Source organism: Hyperoodon ampullatus, assembly GCF_949752795.1.
Source record: "Hyperoodon ampullatus genome assembly, chromosome: 13".
Taxonomy (NCBI): Eukaryota; Metazoa; Chordata; class Mammalia; order Artiodactyla; family Ziphiidae; genus Hyperoodon; species Hyperoodon ampullatus.
The window spans coordinates 69100364-69126426 of NC_136926.1; the positions used below are offsets into that span (position 1 = coordinate 69100364).

The 26063-nt window shown below is 38.0% G+C and overlaps 1 protein-coding gene across 1 annotated transcript in view; it reads left to right on the forward strand.

The window, feature by feature from the left end:
* The window catches only part of DCC (DCC netrin 1 receptor), a gene marked incomplete at both ends in the record, with an annotated part of 1188726 nt that overhangs the window by 699957 nt on the left and 462706 nt on the right, over positions 1 to 26063 (forward strand). The window contains 2 exons of the mRNA XM_079717018.1: positions 1064 to 1218; positions 3769 to 3889. Coding sequence (XP_079573144.1) covers positions 1064 to 1218; positions 3769 to 3889 — 276 coding nt within the window. The remainder of the gene's footprint in view (positions 1 to 1063; positions 1219 to 3768; positions 3890 to 26063) is intronic.

The window sequence follows — 26063 nt, forward strand, 5'->3', positions numbered from 1 at the left end:
TTTTTTCTTTATTGGAGTATAGTTGATTTACAATGTTGTGTTAGTTTCTACTGTACAGCAAAGTGAGTCAGTTTTACATACACATATATCCACTCTTTTTTAGATTCCCATATAGGTCATTACAGAGTATTGAATAGAGTTCCCTGTGCTATACAGTAGGTTCTTATTAGTTATCTATTTTATATATAGTAGTGTGTGTATGTCAGTCCCAATCTCCCAATTTATCCCTTCCAACATCACTTTTTAAAATGCTCCTTTCCTACACAGTGTTTTGAGACACCAAGTCTGAGAGATTCACTAGTGAAGGTGTGTTATATTTGTAATTTCCTTTCAGTTGAAAATTTCCATCATAGAGTAACGAGTATTATGGTAATTAAGACATTAAATTAAATTAGTGTATCATGTACCCTGCTGAGAAAATAGTAATATAGGATAGCAATGCACTAGAGTAGATAATTGCTAGGACAATAGGCATGTGTCCACAGTAAAGATGATGGTCATTTTTAGTGCCCTATCACCACAGCCAGTTAATAGGAACGAGTCCGTCTCATTAGCTAAATCCTAATGAAACTCTAGAATTACAGAGACACTAAGCATTCATGTCTTATACACTGGGTTGTGTCAGTCATATCAGCTCCCCTTTATTTGCTTTATCAGCATAGTTTCCATAGCTTTATGGACTTTCCAGTGTCCTTTATGTAGGTCAATTGGATGCAAATACTTAGTTATTCAGAATGTTTATTATATGCAATTATTTTTATTTATTTATTTTTACTTATTTATTTTTGTTTATTATATGCAAAGGTTTTTTTTTTTTACGTTCTTTGTGGCAAGACACCATTAACACAACAACACACTGTTTAACTGCATTTGGCGGGGGGCAGGGATGGGGGCGTGGAGGGAGTTTATCGTGTCCTACAGTAGTTCCTATAAAGTAAACTAAGGGCTTAGGGGAATTATTTGAATTACAAACATTTTCAATATTTGTTTCTAAGTCAGAGAAGATGTTAGCATGCAAGTTCACATCCCCACCCACTCACTTTTTATTTTTCTGTCTTTACAGTTCCACCATGGTTTTTAAATCACCCTTCCAACCTCTATGCCTATGAAAGCATGGATATTGAGTTTGAATGTGCAGTCTCTGGGAAGCCTGTGCCCACTGTGAATTGGATGAAGAATGGAGATGTGGTCATTCCTAGTGATTATTTTCAGATAGTGGTAACTATCTTTTTTCATATTCACTTTACAATCCCATTCATTGTCTACTCTGTTTTCAGTTGCTTTTCTTTCTTGGGAACAACGTTCCCATTGGGAATGTTTATGATGTATGAAGAAAATTGTTCCAATAAAGCAAATCATTTTTTAGACTTGGAATTTTGGAGCTAAAAAAGAGTCATTAAACATTCCAGCCCCCTTGTTTTACAGACACAGTTTTAAACAAACAAAGAAAAAATGGGGGGGCCTAAGACCGGTGCTTTCTAAATATTCTCATTGGTGGTTCTTGGACAAACAGAGTTTAGAATCTAGTTCTAGACTGTATGAATCCAAGAATCTCTTACTTCTTTAAATTTTGCCCATTATAATAAAGTTTCAAGTAAGATGCGCTACTTATGAATATGGTAGTCTTACTTCGGCAATTAGAATGGTCACTCTTTGCTCCTTTGCTACTCTTCCAGATAGGCCAGCTGATCCTACATGAGCAGTAGAAAAGGGCAGTGATCATGGTGATAGTGACAATGGTGGTGGCAGTGGTGGAGAGGATTTGAAGACCCAGAGTTCACATCCTTTGCAATTCTGAACTTTGGAAAGAATTGAAGCCAAGAACAAGGGTTCTTATAGTTCCTATAAGGTTTAGTGGACCTCTCTGTCCCTGCCCTGGAGAGAGAGAATAGGGATAATGGTGGTATAGTCACTGAGTTGTTGTCCTGCTACATAGTGAGTGAACCATACCTATCATTATTATTATTGTTTTTGCTGCTACCAGCAGAATGCTTTGCTCATTTAAAAATACTCTGAAAACTCTCCTTTTGGTGTAGGTCAGCATCAGAGGTTCTGAATTCAAATGAATATCTGAGAAATATGAAAAGCACTTTTTAAATATCAAAGAACTTTGCAGCTAAAGAAGGAGGCTTTCAATCCATTTCTCTTATGTTTGAGATGCAGACATGACCCTGTCAAAGAAAAGTGGTCCTCCAAGCCAGGTCTCCCAGGAGACGGCAGTTATAGCGTAAGTGCCCTATAGAATTCAGGCACAAGCTCTCTCCATGGCTTTACAGTGCCTCTTGCTGGTGGTCCCTCTTGCATGATCAGTCGGCTTTCAGAAACTTTCATCACCTCTTGATTCATGCGTTTTGTCACATTATAAGGGCTCTTAAGGAATACATCCGTAAAGAATATCTTTATTATGTTTACCACCACTTACCATTTTTCATTTTTAGTTTCATTTAATTGGTTGGAAATAGAGTAAGAAAGGAAAAAAAAAATTAACTTTTGAATGCCACATCAATCCATTAGTTCCTTTACATGCAATGCTGTTTCCCCTATCACTGAATTAAAAATGATCTGCCATGGGGCAACTTGAAATGTGTTGTATATGCCTAAAATATATGCTACTTGCATATAGAGGAAATTGTTGAGTGCCCTTAAGGACACAGGATAAAATGAAGCATTTCATTTTTTTCTACAGTTTGAATAATCTTTCCCCCAGCATGACTTATTATAGCCAACCTACTTAAAATGTTCCTTTTCTTAAGGTAAAAAAAAAAAAAAAGGTATGGTATGAGCCCTTTTCGCATTAAATTGTGCTTAAAAATATTTCCCCAATAGCTCCAGATCTGTCACACATGTAACATTGAGCACAAATAGTAACTTATACGAGAATTGTTAATTGGAAGTTAGTCAACTTTATCTTAAGAATTTTACATCAGCTGAGAATTGACTACAAGACACTAAAAACAATTAAGAATTCCCCATGAGGTAATATTTATCTCTTAATGACTTCAGGGCAAGTGATTTAACTCGTCTCACTTACTGAACTAATTCTTACACTATCGAAGATAAACTGAGTTACTGTAATTAAATGCTATTTCAGATCATTTTATCATCCATCCTTGAAAACTATGGTGGCCCAATTTACATAAAACAGGAGTTAACATTGCTGTGTTTAATTTATGGATTACTGAAGGTGAAACATTTCGGCCATATAACAAGAATGACATGGGTATAAAAGATCTACCATACCCTCCTCCAAATCCCTGAAAGGGCACGCAATTTTAAAAGGATTTTCAGACATCTTTTTTCTCTGCAAATGTCCAGAAAATATCCAACCTAGATTTCTTGTCCTTTAGAAGCTGCAAAGATAAGTAATTTTTGTTTCCTTTTGCTTTTTTTCCCCCTCCAGCATCCACTGAAACTATTTCCTTCAGTACAAGTAAAAGAATGAGATTTCTTTTGATACTAACCTCTCTTTCATCCATACCTAATAAAAGAGTTTTCTGTTTACTGCTCACTTATGGAGGATAATGTGCATTCCTGGGAGTATACTTTTCGTAGCAGAACTAGGTTAAATTGCCGCACGTGGATTCAGCAGAGTCTTGGGAATCTGTGACATTTCCCAGGTGACACAGGACATATCTGTAAGGCTGAGGACCCTCTTGGCCTCCCTTCTGGTTTCTTTTGGGAAATTTAATTAAAATTTGTTTTGTGATCATTTGTCACTTGGAGTTTTTTGCTTTTTCAAATGCTTTACCTGCTTTTTCTTCTCCCTAGGGAGGAAGCAACCTACGAATCCTTGGGGTGGTGAAGTCGGATGAAGGCTTTTATCAGTGTGTGGGTGAAAATGAGGCTGGAAACGCCCAGACCAGTGCACAGCTCATTGTCCCTAAACCTGGTAAGATGAAGTGAACCTTGCTCTGGTTCCTGTAGTTGCAGTTCTGCATGGTTCATCTGTGAAATCTGTACTGTTTTCCCTATTCTCAAAGTCAATTTGAAATTATTGAGTTATTCAGTTAATCAGGTATACATGTGTGTATTGATGGTATATTTGTGCTAGCAAATTATATCTATGACTATCGATATATATCTCCATCCAATGAGATACAGTCAAGATGACAACCACTAAATTACTACTGTCTCCCCGCTTTTGTGGCCTACCTTTCTTCTTGGTGTTTCATATAAATATAAACTCTATATATGGAACATATATATATATGTAATATATATAAAATAGATAAGCATATACATGTATACATACATGCTTATTTATAGTCTTAAATCAATGGAAGTTGGTAGAAAATAGCAGAAGTAATCACTTGAAAGTAAAAACATTCTTCTCTTTTTTTAAAACAGATTTTGATAAGTTGTCCTTTTTTCTATAATTTATTAAGTTTTTTATTTTGTTCTGTAATCTTTTAGAGGTTTAATATGGTGGTGTATTCAAAACTAGCATAAATCTATAATAGACATGTCATGTAATATCCCCATAACAATATGATTTCCAGAAAGCAAGCAAACAGACAAAAACAAACACACACAAAAAACAACTGGTCAGCTACTCTGAAATGTGGTTACACTAAAGAAGGTCAAAAACATCCCTTCTCTCTTTTTATTCTTTTTTTTTTTTAAAGCAGGGACTGAACAATTGTTTCTATAGATCAAAATACCTTAAAATATTAATACCTCCTCATGAAAAGTTTTCATACCACCTATTGATTATGTTAATTTCAACTTTTTTAGGCCAGTTTCCTTCCTCTTGACTCAACCTTGTCTTAATCTTTCCCTGCTTGAATTTTAATTTTAATAGAAAACAGATTTTCTGTTTAGAAACAGTCATTTTAATAGAAAACAGAAATTTCTATATAGCTACAGAAATATATGAGACATAGTCTTTCTTTGGCTTCTGTCCTTTACAGTGTGCCTATTGAGGCCTTATATTTTGTGCATCTCTAACCAATTATCTGAAGATGCTCAGACTCTCATAATAATGCTCACAGCGATGACTTTCTCTGCTTTTCTTGATTAAAACAAAAAAGCAACCGTAGAACCGCAGTCCCAGATGAGTAAAGGAATGAAAGGAACTATTTAGGAATTTAAAGTTAACTCTTGTTCAAGATCACCAGTTTCTCTGATGGACTGTTTGTTTTCCCTCCATTTAATGTGCCTTACATGTGAGTGTGACTTCATTTGTGCGACTAAATACATTCTCTTCGGCCGAAACAGTAATGGATAAGGAGGGGAAAAGGAACCTCTAAAACCGAGGTCTCTAATGTGAGCCATGGTTTAAAAACTCTGTGCTATCTCATTATGAACGACAATATGGCAACATTTACACTAATACTGGCTGCTATACAAGTCACAGAATAAGAGAATTCTAGTTAACATTGATTTTCATGTAAGGCCATAAAGCTGAGGAAAATGCAAGATAAGTAGTCCCGTATTTCTAAAGAGAAGTATGAGGTACCTTCTCCTGGGACTTGTTGGCAGTGACCAAACAGGCCCAGTGATCGTCCTCTTTAACTGCCATTAGGGATGGAGGATTCTTTGAAGTGTTGAAATTCATAGGGTTAGACAGACATCGTCATGGTGTTTTCTTTCCCCCACAAGTCAAGTTGTGGAGATACCAAGAAAATCCCTTGAACGGAGTGTGTGTGTGTGTGTGTGTGTGTGTGTGTGTGTGTGTGTGTGTTTTATTGGGAGTTTCTAGCAAAAATGGAAAATGGGCAACTTATCCTGACTAAAAGCTGTCTGCAGCTGCCCACAACTGCAGGAGGAGAAAAGGGAAGGCAACTGTGGGGAGAAGCTCGATTTCCACCTTTGGGAAGAATGAGGGTGTGAGTTGCACTTGAAGAAAGCAGGGCGGAAGACATCTTGAAAGACCTTGCCCACGAGGTCCTGGCTGCTAAGGCTACAGCCACCAAAAGACACTAGAGGGACACTGGCTGGGACGGAGCTGAGCTGGGAGCTGGTGCAGAAGACTAGCCAGATCCTGCCGTGCCTGCTGCAGGAAGGGGTCGAGGGCGGGGCTTCCTAGGTTGGAGGGGCCTCTGAAGAACACAGAGCTGCTCCCCAAAAAGAGGCAAGTGGATGCCTTCCATGACTGTGGACTCTGAAGAGCACAGGCTAAGAAAAACAGCCTTGGTCTCTTTACTCCAAATCCATCCTCTCTTTCTACCCTGGAGAAGCCCTAAGCAGAGGGGGAAAGAATAGACCCAAGAGAATAAAAAAAAAACTGGTGGCAGACAGTCCCATTGCCTCTTCCCCATTTTTGGTCTCAGGCCTACTCTGGGAGGAGGGGAGAAACTTTAAATTGAACATTAAGTTAATGTCTTGATTTAGATCTCACTGGTGTGTGTGTGTGTGTGTGTGTGTGTGTGTGTGTGTGTGTGTGTGTGTGTGTGTGTGTGTGTGTGTGTGTGTGTGTGTGTGTGTGTGTTGCTGTTGTTGTCATTATTGTTTTTAATATCTGAAAATAAGGCTTTTAAAATATTTTAAGGTGCCCTTAGGACCTGAGGATTGACCCAAGTTGTTATCTGGGGTAGGAAATATATATGATAGAGTGTGTTTGAAAGTGGATGACAGGAGAAAATAAAACTGTTTCCTCTTGATATTCCAATAGTTCAGCTCGTTCAATAAACCAATTATAGGCATTCAACTTCATTTACACCTGAATTCAACAGGTAGCTCTTTATTAACAGCATCTTGCCTTCCACTCAGGCCCTGATTCATTTGGGTCTCTGTTACCACAAAAGAGCACGGCGCCCCTCGGCATAAATGTCATTTACCTCCTGGCTAGGGCAAACCTTGGAGAATCTTTATTTTTATTTATTTATTTTTATTGGAGTATAATTGCTTTACAATGGTGTGTTAGTTTCTGCTTTATAACAAAGTGAATCAGTTTATACATATACATATGTTCCCATATCTCTTCCCTCTTGCGTCTCCCTCCCTCCCACCCTCCCTGTTCCCCTCTTCTAGGTGGACACAAGGCACCTAGCTGATCTCCCTGTGCTATGCGGCTGCTTTCCACTAGCTATCTGTTTTACATTTGGTAGTGTATACATGTCCATGCCACTCTCTCACTTTGTCACAGCTTACCCTTCCCCCTCCCCATATCCTCAAGTCCATTCTCTAGTAGGTCTGTGTCTTTATTCCTGTCTTACCCCTAGGTTCTTCATGACATTTTTTTTCTTAAATACCATATATATGTGTTAGCATACGGTATTTGGAGAATCTTGATAATTCATTCTTCTCCCATCTAGATGGTAAAATGTTGTCAGTGGATTCTACATTCTTGGTCAGTGTTTCTTGTATCTGGCATTGGATTAGAATGTAGACCAAAATCTGAAAGCATGACAGCACACCATTGTGACTGTCTTACATCCCCTCCTTGTAAATGATGGATTGCTTTTTCCTGGCTTTTTAATCAGGTCTTAAAATAATGCCTCTCCACCTCCACAGAGGTGCAGTGTAGGCCATGTGCACAGATGGTGGAGAGGCCAGCTATAAATATAAACTCAGCAATGAGGCTGACCTTGGCGGGAAGAACAGAGCCCTCTCTGTTTAAGTTCCAACAATAAACGGTCACCATATATTTTGAGGCACATCGTGAGTCTGCACTGACCAGCTGTTCAGCTTTGGTCTGTCCACATGCTTGCGGCTAAGAGTTTCTCTTGACAACCATAACAATCTGCTTCTAACTGAAGTGCACACAATGGCCTTTTAGAGCCAGTGCCTATTGTTGGTGGATATTTACATAAGCCTAATGAAATTTCAACCTAGTCTTTTCTATATAGTTAGTTATTCTCTCTTTAGCAATTAGCGACTTGGGAAAGAAACATCATCTACTAAATTAAATTGAGTTAATGACTTGTTTTTCTTTCCAGAAAATAAATTTTGGGAAAATACTGAAATGTGTGCACTGTAACATGTGAAATATATACATGATTTTCTCTAGATAAAGATCAAGAAGATTAATGACACTTAAAAAATCATTATACTAGAGGAAGTGCTATCAGTAATGGTTTCTATCTGATACTCTAACACCACACACAGAGTTCCAGACTGCTGACCATCTCTCTGTATACCTAACACAAACATGAATGCACACACACTCGTGCACCCACAGACAATGGTCTGCACACTTAAGAAGACTTTGCATATGCATCAAAAATACTTTAGCCATATTATGTAAGTGGTGGTGAATGCAAGTTAAGATATTTTATCTGATATATATCACTTGTATTGCCTATTCATCTCTTCTAAGAGCTAAGGAAATGTTTTCTTGTTGTTATTTGTTTTAGTTTTATTTATTATTTGGTGAGGGACATTGGTTAAGAAGTCCTCTTTCCAAAAGAAGATTGACTGTAGCCCTCCAACTCTACTGTTCAGTGAACAGCCCAGCCAAAATGTGCCAAGAATCAATGTGTTAGGCATCATAAGAATAAGATGTTTCAGTAGCCAGATTTGCAAACAGGTAACCAGTACCTTAGGATCTGGTTGACATAGCAGATGCTGATGAGTTAGTTACCCTTAAGTCTCATCCAGTGAACTGGAGTGTGGGTAAGTAGTAATTAAGACTACTGGGTAGCTAGAAGGAAAAGTGAGCATACTTTCTGGTGCTGGTGGGGCAGCGTGGGAGTGTAGAGAGCAAGGCAGGAACAAAGATAAGGTAGATATAAGATATAAGTTATCTCTGAGTTAGTGATTCTGGTTCTGGTTGCTAGGTAGCATCATGTTTCCAGGCCATGGTCTTCAGTGAAGGTAATTGGAAATACCTAACTGCTGGGCAGAGAAGAAGAGAGGGCCAGGGAACTGGGAATGCAGCTGTAATCAGGGCATATGTAGTCTGGAATATTTTAAATTTAATGGCAGAAATGGGTGAAGATAGAATAAAGTCGCCATGGGAAGAAATAATGTATTCTTCATATTCTACTATGCACAGAAAGGTTATGTGTTCACAAATGAATAAATGCTATTCTGAATATTTCCTAAATGTAGATCTGCTTGGGCAAGGTACCAAATCATGCCTTCCATTGAAGAAATATGTATGGGATATGTGTCTCATGTTAACACTGAATAGTTTTTTAATGCTGGTTGTGTGTTTTTCCTCCAATATTGATAGCAAAATGGAGTTTCCCACTGTAGGAGGGGAATATATTGGTTAAGCATTTAGCAAAATAGTGAGCTACTATCAATTCCTTGTTCTCCCCTGGGAAAGGTTACTGATTACAAATGCTGTAGAATTTAAAACATTGTATTAAGGCAGTATATCATATATTAGCAGAAGTATTAGGTCCAATCATAAACATCAAGGCATAAAATCAAAAGTCCTTTTGATGCCAAAAACTTGGCCTCTGTGTACCAGTGCTGAATCAAATCTCAGAGACAGAGTTTTGGGTGAAGTAGGAAAGAATAGCTTTATTGTTTTGCCAGGCAAAGGGGGACACAGCAGGCTCCTGCCCTCGAAAACTGTGTGTCCCCACCCGGGAGAATTTGGTGAGTTGCTGATAAGATTAGGATGTGTGCAGGTCCTGCACTCCTTTAATCTGGTGTCAGGTAATCTTTAATCTGGTGTCAGGTAATCTTTTGATGAGCTTCTCTGGTTCCTTTAATCTGGCCTCCTCGGGTGGTCTTCTCTCATATGAAGAATGCTGACATCTTCCATTTGTTGGGTCTTAGTTCTATAAAGGGCTTAAAGACATTGTTATGAGTATCCCTTGAGGCAGCACCAGGACCCTGCCCCAAGGCTGCACTGTTGTCTCTTGACTGTTCCTCCCTTGTCTCTGCATCCCCTCCCTTCCCTGATTAGCAACTGTTCGAATCTGCCCTTTGGAACTCAGGGAAGGTCATGGAGGCTGGAGTCTGTTCCTTACAAGAAATGGGGGACATGAAAAGGCTTCCGTGCCCAGGAGCCCCACAGGGTCCTGCTCGGTTTCACTTTGGATCTGTTTTTGTGACTTGTTCCCTATCAATACGAGAAGAATATCTTGAAATTCAAATGGGCAAGAGGAATATGTGGGTGCGTACTCATACAGTTGTATATTAACTGCAACTAGTTAAAGTGTTTCTTACTAAATGTGGACTCTTATATAGTAACTTCAGTGAGATTGTGTGCAACAATGAAAATTTAATTTGTCAGTGTAATAGCACTGTGTAAGAGAGATTGTTACTAACTCTCAAGTGATGTACTTTTAAATCTGATATTAGTCACTCGTGGTCAATTAAGTTGAATTTTTGTCTCTTATTATGAGAAGAGTTACTATGATTTAACTGCTCAGTATTATTTTGTGTGGGATCAAATTATTCCTGGAGTTCTGTAAATAATTTAGAAGAGCCAATTCCATGTATTGGACTAATATATTGGTGGACCCAAACTAGAAAATGAGTCATTAGACAGTTTCCCTCACACAAACTGAGATGCTCATTAAAACTACAAACATTCTCTTTAGAGTTCCATCATTGAGTTTACATGAATGAAAGTGCAACTTAATATTTTTGAAACTTGTTTCCAGGGATGATTATAGTGCTTATAGCTCATAAGCTTTCCACAAACATTTTCCCTTATAAGCCTTAGTAATTAACTGTAGCTATTAAGATACAGAACCGATTTTTTTCAAGGAGGTTATTAATGTCCGTATATATATATGTGGCTGTGAATTTGTTCAGTGTACTGAAAAATTATTTCGCTAGCTAAGGTAAAGATAAAAATAAGAGGAAGGTAATGTCTGCTCTTTTATTTTCTACCTCAAAGTCTCCTTTCCCTTAGAGAAATGTTGACACTCAAACTAGCACTTTCCCTGAGGGGTTCAACGATAGCCGAAGTTTCACATTTGATCTTGTACCATGTGATATTCACCTCGTCTATGAGATGTGGACACATTTCATCTCCACATCCTTCTCTAGTTTATCTATAGAGATTTAAACTATATTGGAATATAGAATATAATGAACAGAATCTTAGACAGTATTGCCTAACCTTTCCAGGTCTCCATTTCCTCAGCTTTAGATAATTGTCTCAAAGATTTAGTGCAATAAATGTATGTCAGAGGGATGTGTAGGCTGTAAATTGCTACACAAATGTTAGCTATTATAAAGTCTTCCACTGGTTTATTTAGTCTCAAGAAAAACAGGAGGCATTTCTTGGGATGGATACAATGATAGCTATTTTCTAGTATATTTTTCCATCCTCCAAGAAAAGAATTAATAGGGCTTCTCTGGTGGTGCAGTGGTTAAGAATCCGCCTGCCAATGCAGGGGTCACGGGTTCGAGCCCTGGTCCGGGAAGATCCCACATGCCACAGAGCAACTAGGCCCATGTGCCACAACTACTGAGCCTGAGCTCTAGAGCCCGTGAGCCACAACTACTGAAACCCGTGTGCCTAGTGTCCACGCTCTGCAACAAGAGAAGCCACCGCAATAAGAAGTCTGCGCACCTCAATGAAAGACTAGCCCCTGCTCGCCGCAACTAGAGAAAGCCTGCGCACGGCAACGAAGACCCAACACAGACAAAAATAAATAAATTAAAAAAAAAAAAAGAATTAATAAACAAATATTTCAGGGACAGTGGCAATTTGACGTTTAGGTTTTTAGCCCAGTGGACAAGGTGAAGGGAAAAGGTTTATTTCAGAATGCCTGCAGTGGAGAGGTTTGTAGTAGGGTTTACAGTATCCCTTTAATGACTTGCTCATTCCAGTTTTATGTTGGCAGAGATTTCTCAGCAAATAAAGACTTGTCACTCACCTTGTCCTTCCTTCAGCATGGGCTTCAAGTAGGAAGCTAGCTCAGTGCTAATCAAGAGGATATGGCTGTATGGCAGACTTTGAAATTAGAAATGAATTCTACAGTAATATGAAGTATCCTGAGACCAGTCATAGCTATAAATCCATACAATATGAAAGACTTGATAGATTCATAAATACTGATCACATCAGACTTTGGTGGTAAACACACCAAAGATTGTTATTCCATAGCTTTAAAAAAACCCCATGGTGGGGGAAGTAGAAAAGAAGAATCCTGATTTTTACACTGAACCCAAAGGATCTTGTTTTTGTATTTCTGCCTTTTATTTATAAATCATCGTTTGATAATAGATGTGCCTGGACACACACACTACACACACATACAGATATTCCTTCTGATATATTAGTATAAGAGAATTTTAAAATATCAATGTAATCATTAGTAGGAGGTATATATACTTTAATAGCTAAAATTATATAGATGTAATTTTTAACTGATTATCAAAGTGATAATAATCAACATTGATAGGACTACACTGAAGTAGTACTCACAGACACAGTTTGAAGGAATGAATTACAAGGTAGTCAACAACATAGGCCTCAGATGATTCCACAGGAAGCTTTGAAGCTGGGTTAGCTACTCAGGGTACTCTACCCCCAGAGATGGGTATGACCTTGAGTGAGGTCATTCTCTTTAGCTGAAGGCAGTTACTGGAGATGGATTCTGTAGGGAGCCATCAGCCACCATCACTTTCTCCAGCTGGAGGAATAAGTGCCACAGTCCATGAAAGGGAGATCCAGACGGTACACCACCCTATTCACTACAGTCTCCCCCTGTGCCACTCAAACCTATTTGCTTCACATAACAAATTCTAGAAATACCTATTCCAGGATACAGGTTGATCTTATTCCCTGGGGGAAGAGGAAGGTTAATGGGATGAACTACAACCCTCACCAGTACAACTGCAGCTGGTCTCAGGGCTGCAGTTCGTGCTCATCACTTTCTTCCTGTCACCCTCAGCCAACATCTCTGCTCCTCTATATGGCTTAGCGGATGGAATGACTCAAACTCCTATTCCTTCGCAAGTCATAGAACTTGTGGTAGTCTATTTACCATCAAAATTGGGGAAGAGAGTACCGAGAGACACTCCAGTAGATCACCTGGGTGGTAACCACAGTCATCCCTGTTTCCTGCTTTCCCCCGATGATCTGCATAATTATTCTCTCCTTGCCTGCTGGTATTTTGGCACAAGAAGCCTGAAATGACCAGGAAGCAGTGATAGCTCAAAGGTTAACGATTCAAGTATTCCTCCTCTGGGAACTAGGACTTCTAAGTCCTAGAGTTTCAGGGATGATTCACGGATTCCCAAATGGGTCACTGGGAGTGACGGTAAGCAGGATCGCACCTACTTCAAACTCTTTTATCCATTTACTCTACCTCTGGGGACCTGGCACCATATACTGATCATTCATTTTGTGTATGTACCTTCCTCTAGAGGAAGGCTCTTCATTTTTTTAGGATATCGTCTTCAGTCTTAACCCATTGCTCCTCCAAAAGACTGTACTTAGGCTGTATCAAGTTAGCAACTTCTCAGAGGTTGGTATATGATAGGATGAGGGGATCCCATGGTCGTGTATTCATGCCCACACCCCTTTTGCTGTTAAGTGTGTTATTTGATCTTCTGTAATATTATGCATGATCCCATGTCTGTGGCTCAGAAACTTTGGGAGCTCTCAGTACTGCAGGCTGAAGCCTTGAGAATAAGAAAGGTGGCATATGCGTATAGTCCAATCAAGATGAATTTCTGCCCTTTGCAGAGTAGAAGGAGTTCAGTATAAACCACTTGCTACCAAACAGTTAGTCGGTCTCCTCAAGGCACATTGTCTTACTGGGGGCTCTGCATCTGTCTCTTTACTAGTAGATTGGATGTATGGCAGCTCCAGTTTGAGCCCATGTTGTTGGGCAATGCACAGGTCCAATCCCTACCACAATAGCCTCTAAATTTATGCACCTTTTATGTCACCACTGGAGCCTGGCTCATATCAGCTGGACAGATTGTTCCATCTAATTGATTGTGTCTCTTTCATGGAGGATACAATCTGGTGTTTAGATGTTTTCAATTAGCAATAATCATGCCTGGGATAAACTTCATTGACTACAATACTTCACTGACTACATTGCACAAAGCTTGGGGTTTAGATGTGATTCAAAGAGCTTTATAATACTTGATATTCACTCCCAGAGGCCCATCCAAATCTTTTCCAAATCTCCATGTCCCTGATCTTTCAATCACGATCCCTCCAGACCCCTGGTCAATCAGCCAAGCCATTTGACTTTGCTCATAATCTCTATATAAATTCTTACCCTGGGCCATTTCACTCTTCATATAAGGTAGATGACCTGGTATACCAAACATTCTGCCTATTGAGAAAAGCTCTCGGACTGCTCTCTTTCAGGGCTTTCCCTAAGAGGGGCAGCCATCTATTCTGAGTGCAACAACGTACCCACATGCCAAGCTGACAGAGCTTGGTCTTTTTCCTCCTCAGTCACTTGGTCATACGTGTGAGTCAAGGGGGAAGTTCCTTGGACAGCAGTGATTGAAAGTATGGTGGTCAGGGACACCTGCCATTATGCCCTCTGGTCATGCTTGTGCCTGATACCAAATATAACACTTCCATCTGATGATGGTGCTGCTTGAACTTTTGACTCAATGCATCTCAGGAAACCCAGCTCAAGATGAACAATTCTCGCCAGTTGATTATCCAATAGTTGGGCATTCTTACTCCAATAGGGTCCAATATTTTGTCAGAATCCATTTTATAAGTGGTGTGTAATTCTCTACTGCAGATGGCCTGATTTTACAACAGAACCCTAAGGGTTTATGTTGTGATTCCTCTATCAGGGTCTGCTGTCATCTCTCCATAGAACTTTTTTTCTACCACCAATGCCTCTAATACTACGGAGTCTACTAGGTTGTATAGCCTAAGTGGCAGAGCCACTTGCATCATGGCCTGGACCTGCTATAATGTTGGTTTTTACTCTGGAAACCCTAATCAAAGACAACACCCTTTCACATTACTGAGTAAATAGGTCAGAACAGAATGTGCTGCCTGCACAACCCAAATGCCTAAGAGGCATTGTGATTCTTTCTTAGTGTTTGGAGGTATCAGATATAATAATGTGTCCTTACCTATAGGACATGTCTTGCCATGCTGCAAATCACAGTGCCTCTAAAATCTTTATTGACATTATAGGCCACTTTATCTCCATAGGGTTTGTCTCTCACCACTGGAATGTATATTTTTTACCAAAGCCTTCCATATATTTGCCATTTCTTGCTCAACTTGTCTGGTGAACATGCTGTCATTAAGATAATGGACAAGTGGATTATGCTGCAAAATATTTGGATGGTCCAGGTCCCTTTGGACTATATTAAGACAGACATGGGAGAGTTAGCATAGCTCTGGGACTGAAATGAATGATGATTTTTCATTCCTAGTGAATGAGAAAATGTTTTGGTTATCCTTTCTTATAGGGATAGGGAAGAACATCACTATGGCTAAATGTGACTGGCGGTCATTTGCATTTCATGCAAAGATATAGCATCTGGTATAGCAGATGCAATGGGAACCACCATTTAGTTAAGTTTGTGGTTGTCCCCTGTCATCTTCTAGGTTTGATCTGATTTTTGTAAGGGACCAGATAGGGGAATTAACTTAGAATGTGATAGGAATTACCATTCTTTAGTAATTTAGGCAGTCACCTCCGCCCTTCCCCCAAGATGTGATATGATGCAGTGATAAATGGAATATAAAATATAAATAGTGAAATATAAATATATAATGGAATAAATATATATAACATGTATATAAATAGTGGAAACAAATGTAAGAAGTAGAATATAATTTTTGCACGCAATATGGGTCCCAACTTTTAAAACAAACAAATCTATTTCTATATTTGTAATAAAAATATTATTTTTATTTTAGAAATCAAAAAACATGGATGCAAACAGTATCAAACAGCAAGCAACATACACTAAAGCATTGCAAGCATTTTAGAAATCTGAGTGTGATTTTGCCTTTAACTTCAGGCCCCAAAGAAGCTACTGGGAGTATTCTCTGCCCCTTGGGACACTTAGGAGGCCTTAGGAGATAAGACTTTTGTATTTTAGTATTTTCAATCTCATGAGAAACTTAGAAACATAAGAAAATAAACACTATTTTAACTTGTGGAAAATAACATGCCAACAGCTATCATCAGTCCTATTTAGAGTAAGATTTATATAAATACAGACCCAAAGGAAAACACAGAGAGAATAACATATTCTAGAACCTTCTCGTGTTGGGTACTGTGTGCTAAGCATTTTATATGCATCATTCCTCTCACTTCTACAATAATCCAGTCTAGAATATATTGCTATTCTCATTTCGAATGTTAGAAGGTTGTGCCCCAAAGAGGACCATGCAATATAAAATAGCTACAAAATGGTAGAGCTGGATTTGAAAACACTGTTGAATCTTTGTTAGTGGGTAGCACGCTGAGTTCGGGCTTTACAGTCACATATTAATTGATTCCTCTCAAGAGTCCTATGGAGGAGATAGAATTGTTTTCCCCTTACTTTGTGGGTGAGGAAACTGTGGCTCAGGGAAGGTAATTAACTTCTCAAGGCCACACAGCCAGTCAGCCCTCTGACTTTTGCACTTAACTTTCTCATCCACTCTGCCATGATGTGACTGAGCACCCATATTCTGTCCACCACATGGAGCTTGGTCAGGTGAATGGGTGATATTTCAGATTTATTTGAATCTAGTCAGACTGGTTTGGGAATTATTGATAGAGGAGAAAAGCTTGGAATTAATTAAAATTTCTAACATTTTGCCACCCAAATGATTTCTGTCCAGATTCCCACTGTGCTAGAGGTCATTACTAAGTGTGGGTCAGTTATATTATTGTCTTAAGAGTCTTAAAGGTAAATATCACATTATCTCTGCTATTCAGGAATCCACACTTTAACCAAAAATACACTTGATGCAACTAATCTTACTTATCAAATACAGTTAAGACAGAATGACTTGTAGGGGTGGGGGAACAGTGCATGGAGAAAGAATCCATAAGGATCAACAATCCCATTAAATGTAAATAGTCTAAACACTCTAGTTAAAAGATAGAGATTGTCTGATTGGATAGAAAGACCCAACTATATGCTGCCTACAAGAAGTCCATTTCACATATGAAAACACAAATATGTTAGAAATAAAAAGATGAAACAAGATGTATCATGGTAACACTACAAATAAATAGATAAGAAAAAAATTTAACCTGGAGTTTCTATACTAATGTCAGGCAAAATAGATTTCATGGCAAGGAATATTACCAGAGATAAAAAGTTTATTTCATAATGATAAAGGTTAATCAAGAGAACATAATCCTCAATGTGAATGCAACTAATAATAGATCTTCAAAATACATGGAACAAAACTGACAGAACTGCAAGAAGAAATAATCTACAATTATAATTGGAGAGATCAACACTCCTTTGTCAATAACTAATCAAACAAGTTGACATAAAATCAGTAAGGTTATAGAAAATTTAAACAACTCTATCAACCAGATTGACCAAAGTGACATTTCCAGAGCACTCCACTGAACAAGAGCAGAATGAATACTCATTCTTCTCAAGTGCACACAACATTTACTCAGTTAGACCATATCCTGGATGTACAAAAGAAGTCTCAGATGGATCTGGAGGCTATTATCCTTAGTGAAATAAATCAGACAGAGGAAGACAAAAAAAAAAAAAAAAAAAAAAAGACAGAGTGACTTGGCATGGTGTTTTAATTGTTAAACATTTATTAAGCACCCCGAAAATGTATGAAGACTCACATAACAAATACAAATTAGAGATAGTAGATGCCATTCAAAGAAAGTTCAGTTCTTTATATTTATACTCCTTAAGTTCTAATACAGCTAGTGCTTGGTGTATTTTTGTTTGTTGTTGTTCTAACCCTATTTTTAGTACCACTTGTCACACAGAATGACAAGGCTTCTATTGTTTTGAAAAGTTCTTTCACTTATTGTTTTATTTTGTTCCCAGCTTTAAGTAAGACGCTCCAGGTTAAAAAATAGGTTTAAAACATTTTTTTTTTCAGATAGTCTACTCATGGGTCTTTAACCTATAGTGTCGTTCCATTAAAAAAACAATAGTTAATAATCCTAAATGACTAGTGCATGCTGTGCATAGCTGTCTTTGTTATTTTGTGTTGACAAATATCCACCAAGGATCTATAGATGACCTTAACTTTCCCTGACAATATTGACAAAAGATATATACCTATTTAGTTGATATATGAGTTTGATATATTGTGGAACATAAGAAAATTCAGTTGAAATGAAAAATAACCCATCCTCAAAATAACACATGCATCATTATAAAGCAAGAAAAATCAAATAGAGAAGTGAGTTATCCATATTTTCTGTTATTTTTCAATGCCAGTTCTTATTTAAATAAAGATCTACCTGATAACCAGACAAAATATTCTTTAGTTCTGAAAGATGTGGACTGAGTGTATGTACATAAAAATGTACAAAAGCAGAATAGACTATCTTGAATAGAGAAGAATGATTCTTTCTCTAAATGATTTTCTCCTAATAATATGGCACTTATTTGGGAGAAGAAAGAAATAAAAATACTATTTAGCATATTTTATATCCTCTCTTGCCTTGCCTTCTTGATTTCATAAATAGAAAGAGACATGAGATAACAAAATTGGTGGCCCAGACATAAGTCTTTGGATCTCATGAATTTCATATCCAATTTCTGGCATACAGACTACCTGCTTTCTTTTCATATGTGAGCCTTACTTCTCATTATGTAATATGAGCCTTTGAGCCCAATTCTGATCAGATATTTTAGGTCTTTAACACGCTTGCCTAGAAAGGATATTGTGACCCTTGGGGAAATTCAACTGAATGAAATGGTAAATGCCTTCTGCTTTTTATATCAGGAACAATAACAACAATGATAAAGCCTCATACCAAGTAGATAGTTTCTTGCGTATAAAATGTTATCCTAGAATAAGTTATTCCTATTTTCTGAATGCAGATGCTAAGTGGTTGCTCAAGCTTCTAGTCTAATAGGGAACTTTGAAGTAGAACAAATCATTACCATGAGTTCCAGGAGTATATTCATACAAGAGGTAGGGCTAGCACAATGAAGAGCTTAAGCAACTCTTCTGTGGAACAGAGGAACTCATCTCTGAGAATGTGACATCTAAGCTAAGATGGACGTTGAAGAAGGAATATGATTTTTGCCAACCTGTCCAGAAGGGCAGAGAAATGGCTGGCAGAAGACATGTTACACCCAAAGCCTAGAGAAATAACACAGAAGCAGAAGTATATATTCAGAGAAGTATGTGTGGTTCAGTAAGATGGGAGAGATATGCAGGGGCTGAATCACAGTCTGTCTTTCAAAATAGGGCAAAGAAAATTGGACTTTTTGTCTAGGCTGTGTGTGGGATGTTGGGGGCTAGGATGTAAAAGATAGGCATGCTCCTACTGGTGTTTTTAAAAGATAACCCTGGAAGCAGTGTGGATGATAGCTGGGTTAACAGTGGCAGGAGGCAACACTAGAAATAGAAAAACTAATCGGGAAGGTATATCGTCCATTGGTTAGGCAAGAGAATAAGGCCATCTAAAACAAGAGTACAAAAAGCGTGAGTAGATATATTAGAAGGCCTTCAAAATGTGGAGACTGCTATGAGTATGTATGGATGCATTAGGGATCTGGGATGATTCCTAGAGTCTTGATTTAACTGTATAGATGGTAAAACCATTACTTACAAAGGGCAGAAGACTAAGAAGAGTGATGTAGTGCATTTAGGCAGAAAGAACCTGGCTAGTGAGTTCCTTGAAGGTGCCTGTCTTTGCATTTCAAGCACCTGGTAAAAGGCCTAACAAGGGCAGGCTCTCAATTACTCACTAGAAGGCCTGAAAGCAAGTTCTCTGTTTTACTGCTTAAGTGACAATACCAGTGATTTAGTAAAAGACGAAGCAAAGGAGGTAAATGTTTAAAAAGGTCTCAAAGCATATAATTGAAAAATTTATCATCAAAATAGGCAAAATTAATAGTCTGACTGAAAAGGAATGTTCTGCTGTGTGTATTTGAGAGATTGGAGCAGAAGGAAAGATGAATGCAAAATGTTTTGTAGTATCCCCAGAGGGAAATAATTATGGTCTGAACTGAGTGGCAACTCAGCTCATGGAGAGAAAGATAAATCCAAAGAATACTATGGAAGAGGAAATGCTTAGCAGTTTGCATTTGAACTGAAAAAGAGATTTTAATGCTGACTGGGAATCCTGTAAGTTATTGGCATTGCTGCTGGTGATGAAAAGCTTAAGGGAGAGTATGATGGAGCCTTATTATGCACCCTAAGTTCCTTGATAGGCTGTAAGTGAGTCATTCTCCTACTGATGAGAGGATTCCTCCTTGCTGGACATTTTTTTTACCCAGCTCTGAGGAAGGGACTCATTGTACTGCCATCTTGGAAGGAATTAAAGGTCTATGCATTAACATAAGATAACCATTGAGAATATACTGTCACCGCCAGGACCGGAATATATTGATTTGATTATCCCTTAACTATCAGAAGGATATAAATGATCTCTTCTTTTTCTTCTCTCTCCTCTTTATCTCTCCTTTCTGTGGCAGACACAGATTAGAACTGAGAAATAGATTGGAAGTGGAAGGACTAACTTTGGTTCTTCGCCACCTGAAAATAGTCCATGTAATTTACCCTGACTATCCTTGTTAGAGTGTTAAATATCGACTAAAGAGTTTACTATGGATTTATGTAATGAGTTCACAAATTGATTTTGCAGAGTACGCTTGCTTTAGGAAATAAGCATCTACTCACGTAGCTTGGATGCCATACCTGTATGTTTTGAAATGATGAATGGATTTTTTTTAAATGATAAGGATTCTATTTTATGATCATTTTATCATCCCAATATTTAAAAAGCTCACAGTCCAAAACAAAACAAAACAATGATTTAGAAGCTCCAGCTATCTCCTAGGGGAAGCAGTCTCTATAGGGTAGCAGTGCTAATATCTCTGAGTAACAGTATTAAACAAAAAAGACTTTCACCCTATGTCTGCGAAACCTCCACTTTCTCTTTTCCCTGTGCAAGAAAGTCATATGTACCTTATTTAAACATTAATTATTTAGCCTGAATTGTCTGCAGCTCATTTGTAAAATAAAATTCCTTGCAAGTTTGAAGATGAATCCAAGAGAGGTGCCTCTCTTATGCGGGTCCCCTCCTTCCCTATCTCGGGTGGCCAAATTTGATGTAATTGTAATTGGTGATGGGGTGGCGATGACAATGTCAGCCAATCATTCTAGGCATGGCTGCTAAGATTTGTAATTATAATGTCCTTTATTCCCATTTAAATTCAACGGTATCTTCACATTACTATTCTTTCTCTTGAAACATGGAAATTTGGATATGGAGGTTGGGGATGGTTAAGAGAAAGGGTTTTGCCTTCTTGAAATCTATACTTTTTCACAGTCTATCCCATTTCTCTAAGGCACCAGAGACAGGGGAGGCCAGCTATCAAGGATGGTAATTTACAATCTAAGAGTGCTTAATCTAGGATCTGTCCTTGTCGAAGGAGAGCATGTTAGTCCCCATGCAGCAGTAATGGGAATTTTATTTCAGCATAAGCTTCAATGGGGGCTTTCAAATTGGATTCTTTAAACTACCCTGTCCTTATCAGTTTATGCAATGTACAAGTCTTGTGGGCCTTCAACCTCGTTCTACTTTTAAAATAGAAATCACTAAACGTAAACTCTGAAAATGTAAACTAACCTCATAAATGGATTACAAACATAATTGTTATATAGTTGTGATGGGATCTAGCTTTATTAGTAATCATTTCTCCTGGTGATTAAAATTCAACTCTCCAAAGAGACCTTTTTCCCGAACACACTTGTCTCTCTTTCACTGTAACCATGTTATATTCTAAAATTACTTCCCTTAATTTTCACTTTCATATACAATAGAGCTTTGCTTACCATGGCTGTTAAAAAAAAAGAAATCATAGTTGAGGAATATATTATTTTAGAGTAAAAACTGAATCAAGTAGACAAGAATTAAAACACATACATAAGATCTTTATAACTATTTTTGTTCACTAACAAATCACTAAGCAGCCTGCTAAATAAAGGCAGTATCAAAGACATAGTAATAATGGATATTTTGTTTTAACTCTATTTATAAGCCGTGTTTGCTGGAAACCTTTAAAGATGTCTTACCCTCATAGATTCCGGGTGACATGTATAAAATATTTTGCTTCAGAAAACACATATCCTAACTTTATTTTCCCTTGTTTTCTGGTCTGGGACTAAGTTAACTACCAATATCTGGCTTCCGTGTACTGCCTCACTGAATCTCTACTCGTTTATCCTATTTACATCTGCTCTAATGGATCCCTAAATTCTACACCTCACTGAGTTCTGCATCCACCTACCCCTGTAACACTGGTCCATTTTTTTCCTTCATAACAGATTCTACTAGGGACCAAGTCTAAGATTTTTTTTCACCTTTACTTTTTCTTCCAATAACCTTCCCAAGGCATCATTGATTTAAAAAGAAGAAAAATCCAACAGCTATCATCATCCCCTCCTCCTCATCATCACAACATTCATTTTTCTCTGCTGTGTTTTAACACAATATTTTGTCCTCAAACCTCAGTTCCTTTATGTTTTCTAGTTATCTCAAATAAGAGTGACAATTCGAGTGCTAGAGATGGCAAATTGATGACTGTGGATGAGGTATATATGCAAAATTCTATATATTATTACTTCAAGAAATGTCAGATATCCAAATTGACTTGGAAAATACTTGATTTCTAATATGTGAAACTCTTGATGCCTGAAGAGTGGCACAGTTATGGTTTGGATGCTTGGTGACGTGAAGGCAAACTGACAGTGTTAAAAGTTTGTACTGTGTGTTGGGTCAGTTTCTCCTAAAGCATATAATGCTGTCAAGAATACTAGGACCTAAGGACTTTTTTTTTTTTTTTTTTGAATTTCATTTGATTTATTTTTTTCTATAGCAGGTTCTTATTAGTTATCCATTTTATACATATTAGTGTATATATGTCAATCCCAAAGGACCTAAGGAATTTTTAAGACCACTTTTTGCTGACTATTTCTTAGATTCATCCAAGGAACACTTTGCATTCTGAAAATATGACCAACTAAAATGTCATATCCATAACCAGCAAGATTCCTTACCCAGTTTTTAGAATGACTATATTTTACCTTTTTGCTATTCAAAATAAATTTCAAGACATAAAGGTACCAAGAGTTTATGATAATATGCTGCTATTTAGAGAGAATCTGTGGAAATCTCTTTGTTCACATATGCATAGATACATGGTCAAAATTTTGGAATAGTCTTGTCAACAACCAAATTCCCCTACTATGTTTCCAGATATTGGAGTCTTTGGGGAGAAAATGAATGGCTGTAGTGATGGCAGCAGAAATCGTTGTTTACAGTGTTTTTCAATGGCTGAGGCATCTGAATATCAGAGTGAACATGGATGTGATGGATTTTTACTGTGGCACTTCGTTCATGCTGGGACATTTCTCTCGGTTGCCTTCCCTGCATGGTTCTACGTTAGCGTGGGCCAAAAGAGAAATTTTATATGAGATTTGGCAAATAGATATAAAAGAGGAGCGAGGAGCCATACTTCTTTGTGTTTTGAGGTTGTTGCAGGCGCAAGGTACTGCTCATCTGCTGACAAACCTGTTGGCACAAGGTAGCATCCTGGCCAGCAGCAACTCTAGGTCCTGCCATATCTTCTGCTTCAGCTTCTCCACCTCCTGAGCTAGGTGTGTGTTTAGGTCTGTGCTGGAGCTGGTGAGAGACTGACATGGATTCCAGTCTGTCCTCATGGGTTCCATCTAAGCTTTGTAGATTTCATCTTGTCCTCGCTTTCTCCAGGCCACAGCCATCTTCCCCTCCCAACTTGCTGCCTGATGACTTCAGTCTCAATGACCAGATTCAGAAATAACAGCCTTACAAACACTATATAACCAGCCCTGACAACTGTGTGATATTAAATCCTGTAATAAATTCTGCTCCCTGCACAAACCCCCCACCCTGACTCTCATGCTCTGATCAAACCCTGATTGATACAATGGAGAAATGGCAGCAATAACAAAAGGGGCCAAGAATTTGGGGAAATGGGTGAAGAGAGAGACCCTTAAATGATTTGGCCAGTTTCTAAGACATACTATGTCAATATTTACTTTATTTTTTAACTTAAAAACTCTTAAAATTCTCCTCATCTACTAAAGTTATAAGCTCTAAAATGTGAGTCTGAATATACAAGGGTTCCAGAAGGAAATGTAAAACATACTTAATTCAAGGAAAGCTCAATAAAGAAACTATTAACAAAGGTGTTGGCATAAGGTACAAGAAAATACAAAAGATAGTGCAATACTGAGAGGCTATTAACAGTGGAGCTGTCATCGTCCCTTGGCTCAAAGGGGGAACTTGGTAAAACAGTTACTAGAATTGGAAGAACAGAGGGCCTTACAAAGAGGGATATTTTGAAAAAAGTTGTAACTTGCATTGGAGGGGAACAGCTGGCTTAAGACAAATCTGCAAGGAGACAGGTAGGAATAAAAACCTCAGATTCATACTCATTCCTCATTCAGATTCCTGTCAGTGCTCAGCAGTGGGTATACTCAAAAAAAGCCAAAGGTCAGACAGAGACAGACAAATATCATGTGGTATCACTCATATGTGGAATCTAATTTTTAAAAAATGATATAAATGAACTTACAAAGACTAACAGATTTCGAAAACAAACTTATGGTTATCAAAGGGGAAACATGGTGGGGAAGGATAAATCAGGAGCTTGGGATTAACATACACACACTACTATATATAAAATAGATAACCAACAAGGACCTACTGTACAGCATAGGGAACTCTACTCAATATTCTGTAATAACCTATATGGGAAAAGGATCTGAAAAAGAATGGATGTATGTATAACTGAATCACTTTGCTGTACACCTGAAACTAAGACAACATTGTAAATCAACTATACTCTGATAAGATAAGATAAAACAAAAAATCCCAAACAAAACAAAATACCAAAGGTCAAGGAAGCCTTCTTATATACCAGAGATGTTTGAGAGGTCAGCCGCTCAGAGATGGGATGGAAAGTGTACAGAGTGCATCTGTGTGAAAACAAAACACATCCAGCACAGGATCTTGATCATTTGTTCACAAGTTTGTTCTTTTTATTCAAGAAGATTTGAGAAAGGAAGAGTGGGCAAGAAGTCACAGATGGGGACTTCCCTGATGGTCCAGTGGTTAAGACTTCACCTTCCAATGCAGGGGTGCGGGTTCGATCCCTGGTCAGGGAGCTAAGATCCCACATGCCTCGTGGCCAAAAAACTAAAATGTAAAACAAGCAATATTGTAACAAATTCAGTAAAGACTTTAAAAATGGTCCACATCAAAAAAATCTTAAAAAAAAAACCAAACCTCAATTATTAAAAAAAAAAAAAAAGTCACAGATGCAAAGGGTAAATACTCACTCTACACACAGAATAGTGTCCCCCCAAAGATGTCCACATCCTAATCCTTAGATCTTTTGAAATATTATGTTTCCTTGCAAAGGAGAATTAATGTAACAGATGAAATTAAGGTTGATAATCAGTTGATTTTAACATACAGAGATTATTCTGGATTATCCAGATGAGCCCAGTGTAATCACAGGAGTCCTGAAAAGTGGAAGAGGGAGGCAAAGGAAGAGGGCACAGCAATGTAATGTGAGAAGGATATGACTTGTAATGCCTGGCTTTGAAGATGAAAGGAAGTCCCACAAGCCAAGGAATGTGGACAAACAGCCTCTGCAAACTGGATTCCTTTTTAGAGCTTTCAGAAAGGAATACAGCCCTGCCAACACCTTGATTTTAACGCAGTGAGAACCTTGCCAGCTTTCTCACCTCCAGAACTATAAAATAACAAATACGTGTTGTTTTATGTCGCTAAGTTTGTGGTAATTTGCTACGGCAACAACAGGACACGAATACATTTGTATGCACATTTCCTCAGTTTTGACTCTACGTTCTGATCACCTTGGTTAATTCTTATACAAGTTGTACACCATTAAGCAAAGACTGATTTTATATTAATGTTTAGGATTACCACTGCCAAGGAATTCTGTCTTAATATTTCACAAGAAGAGTTATGGAATTATGATCCCTTTGTGGTTCTTAATCTAAACAGGAAGAGAGTTCC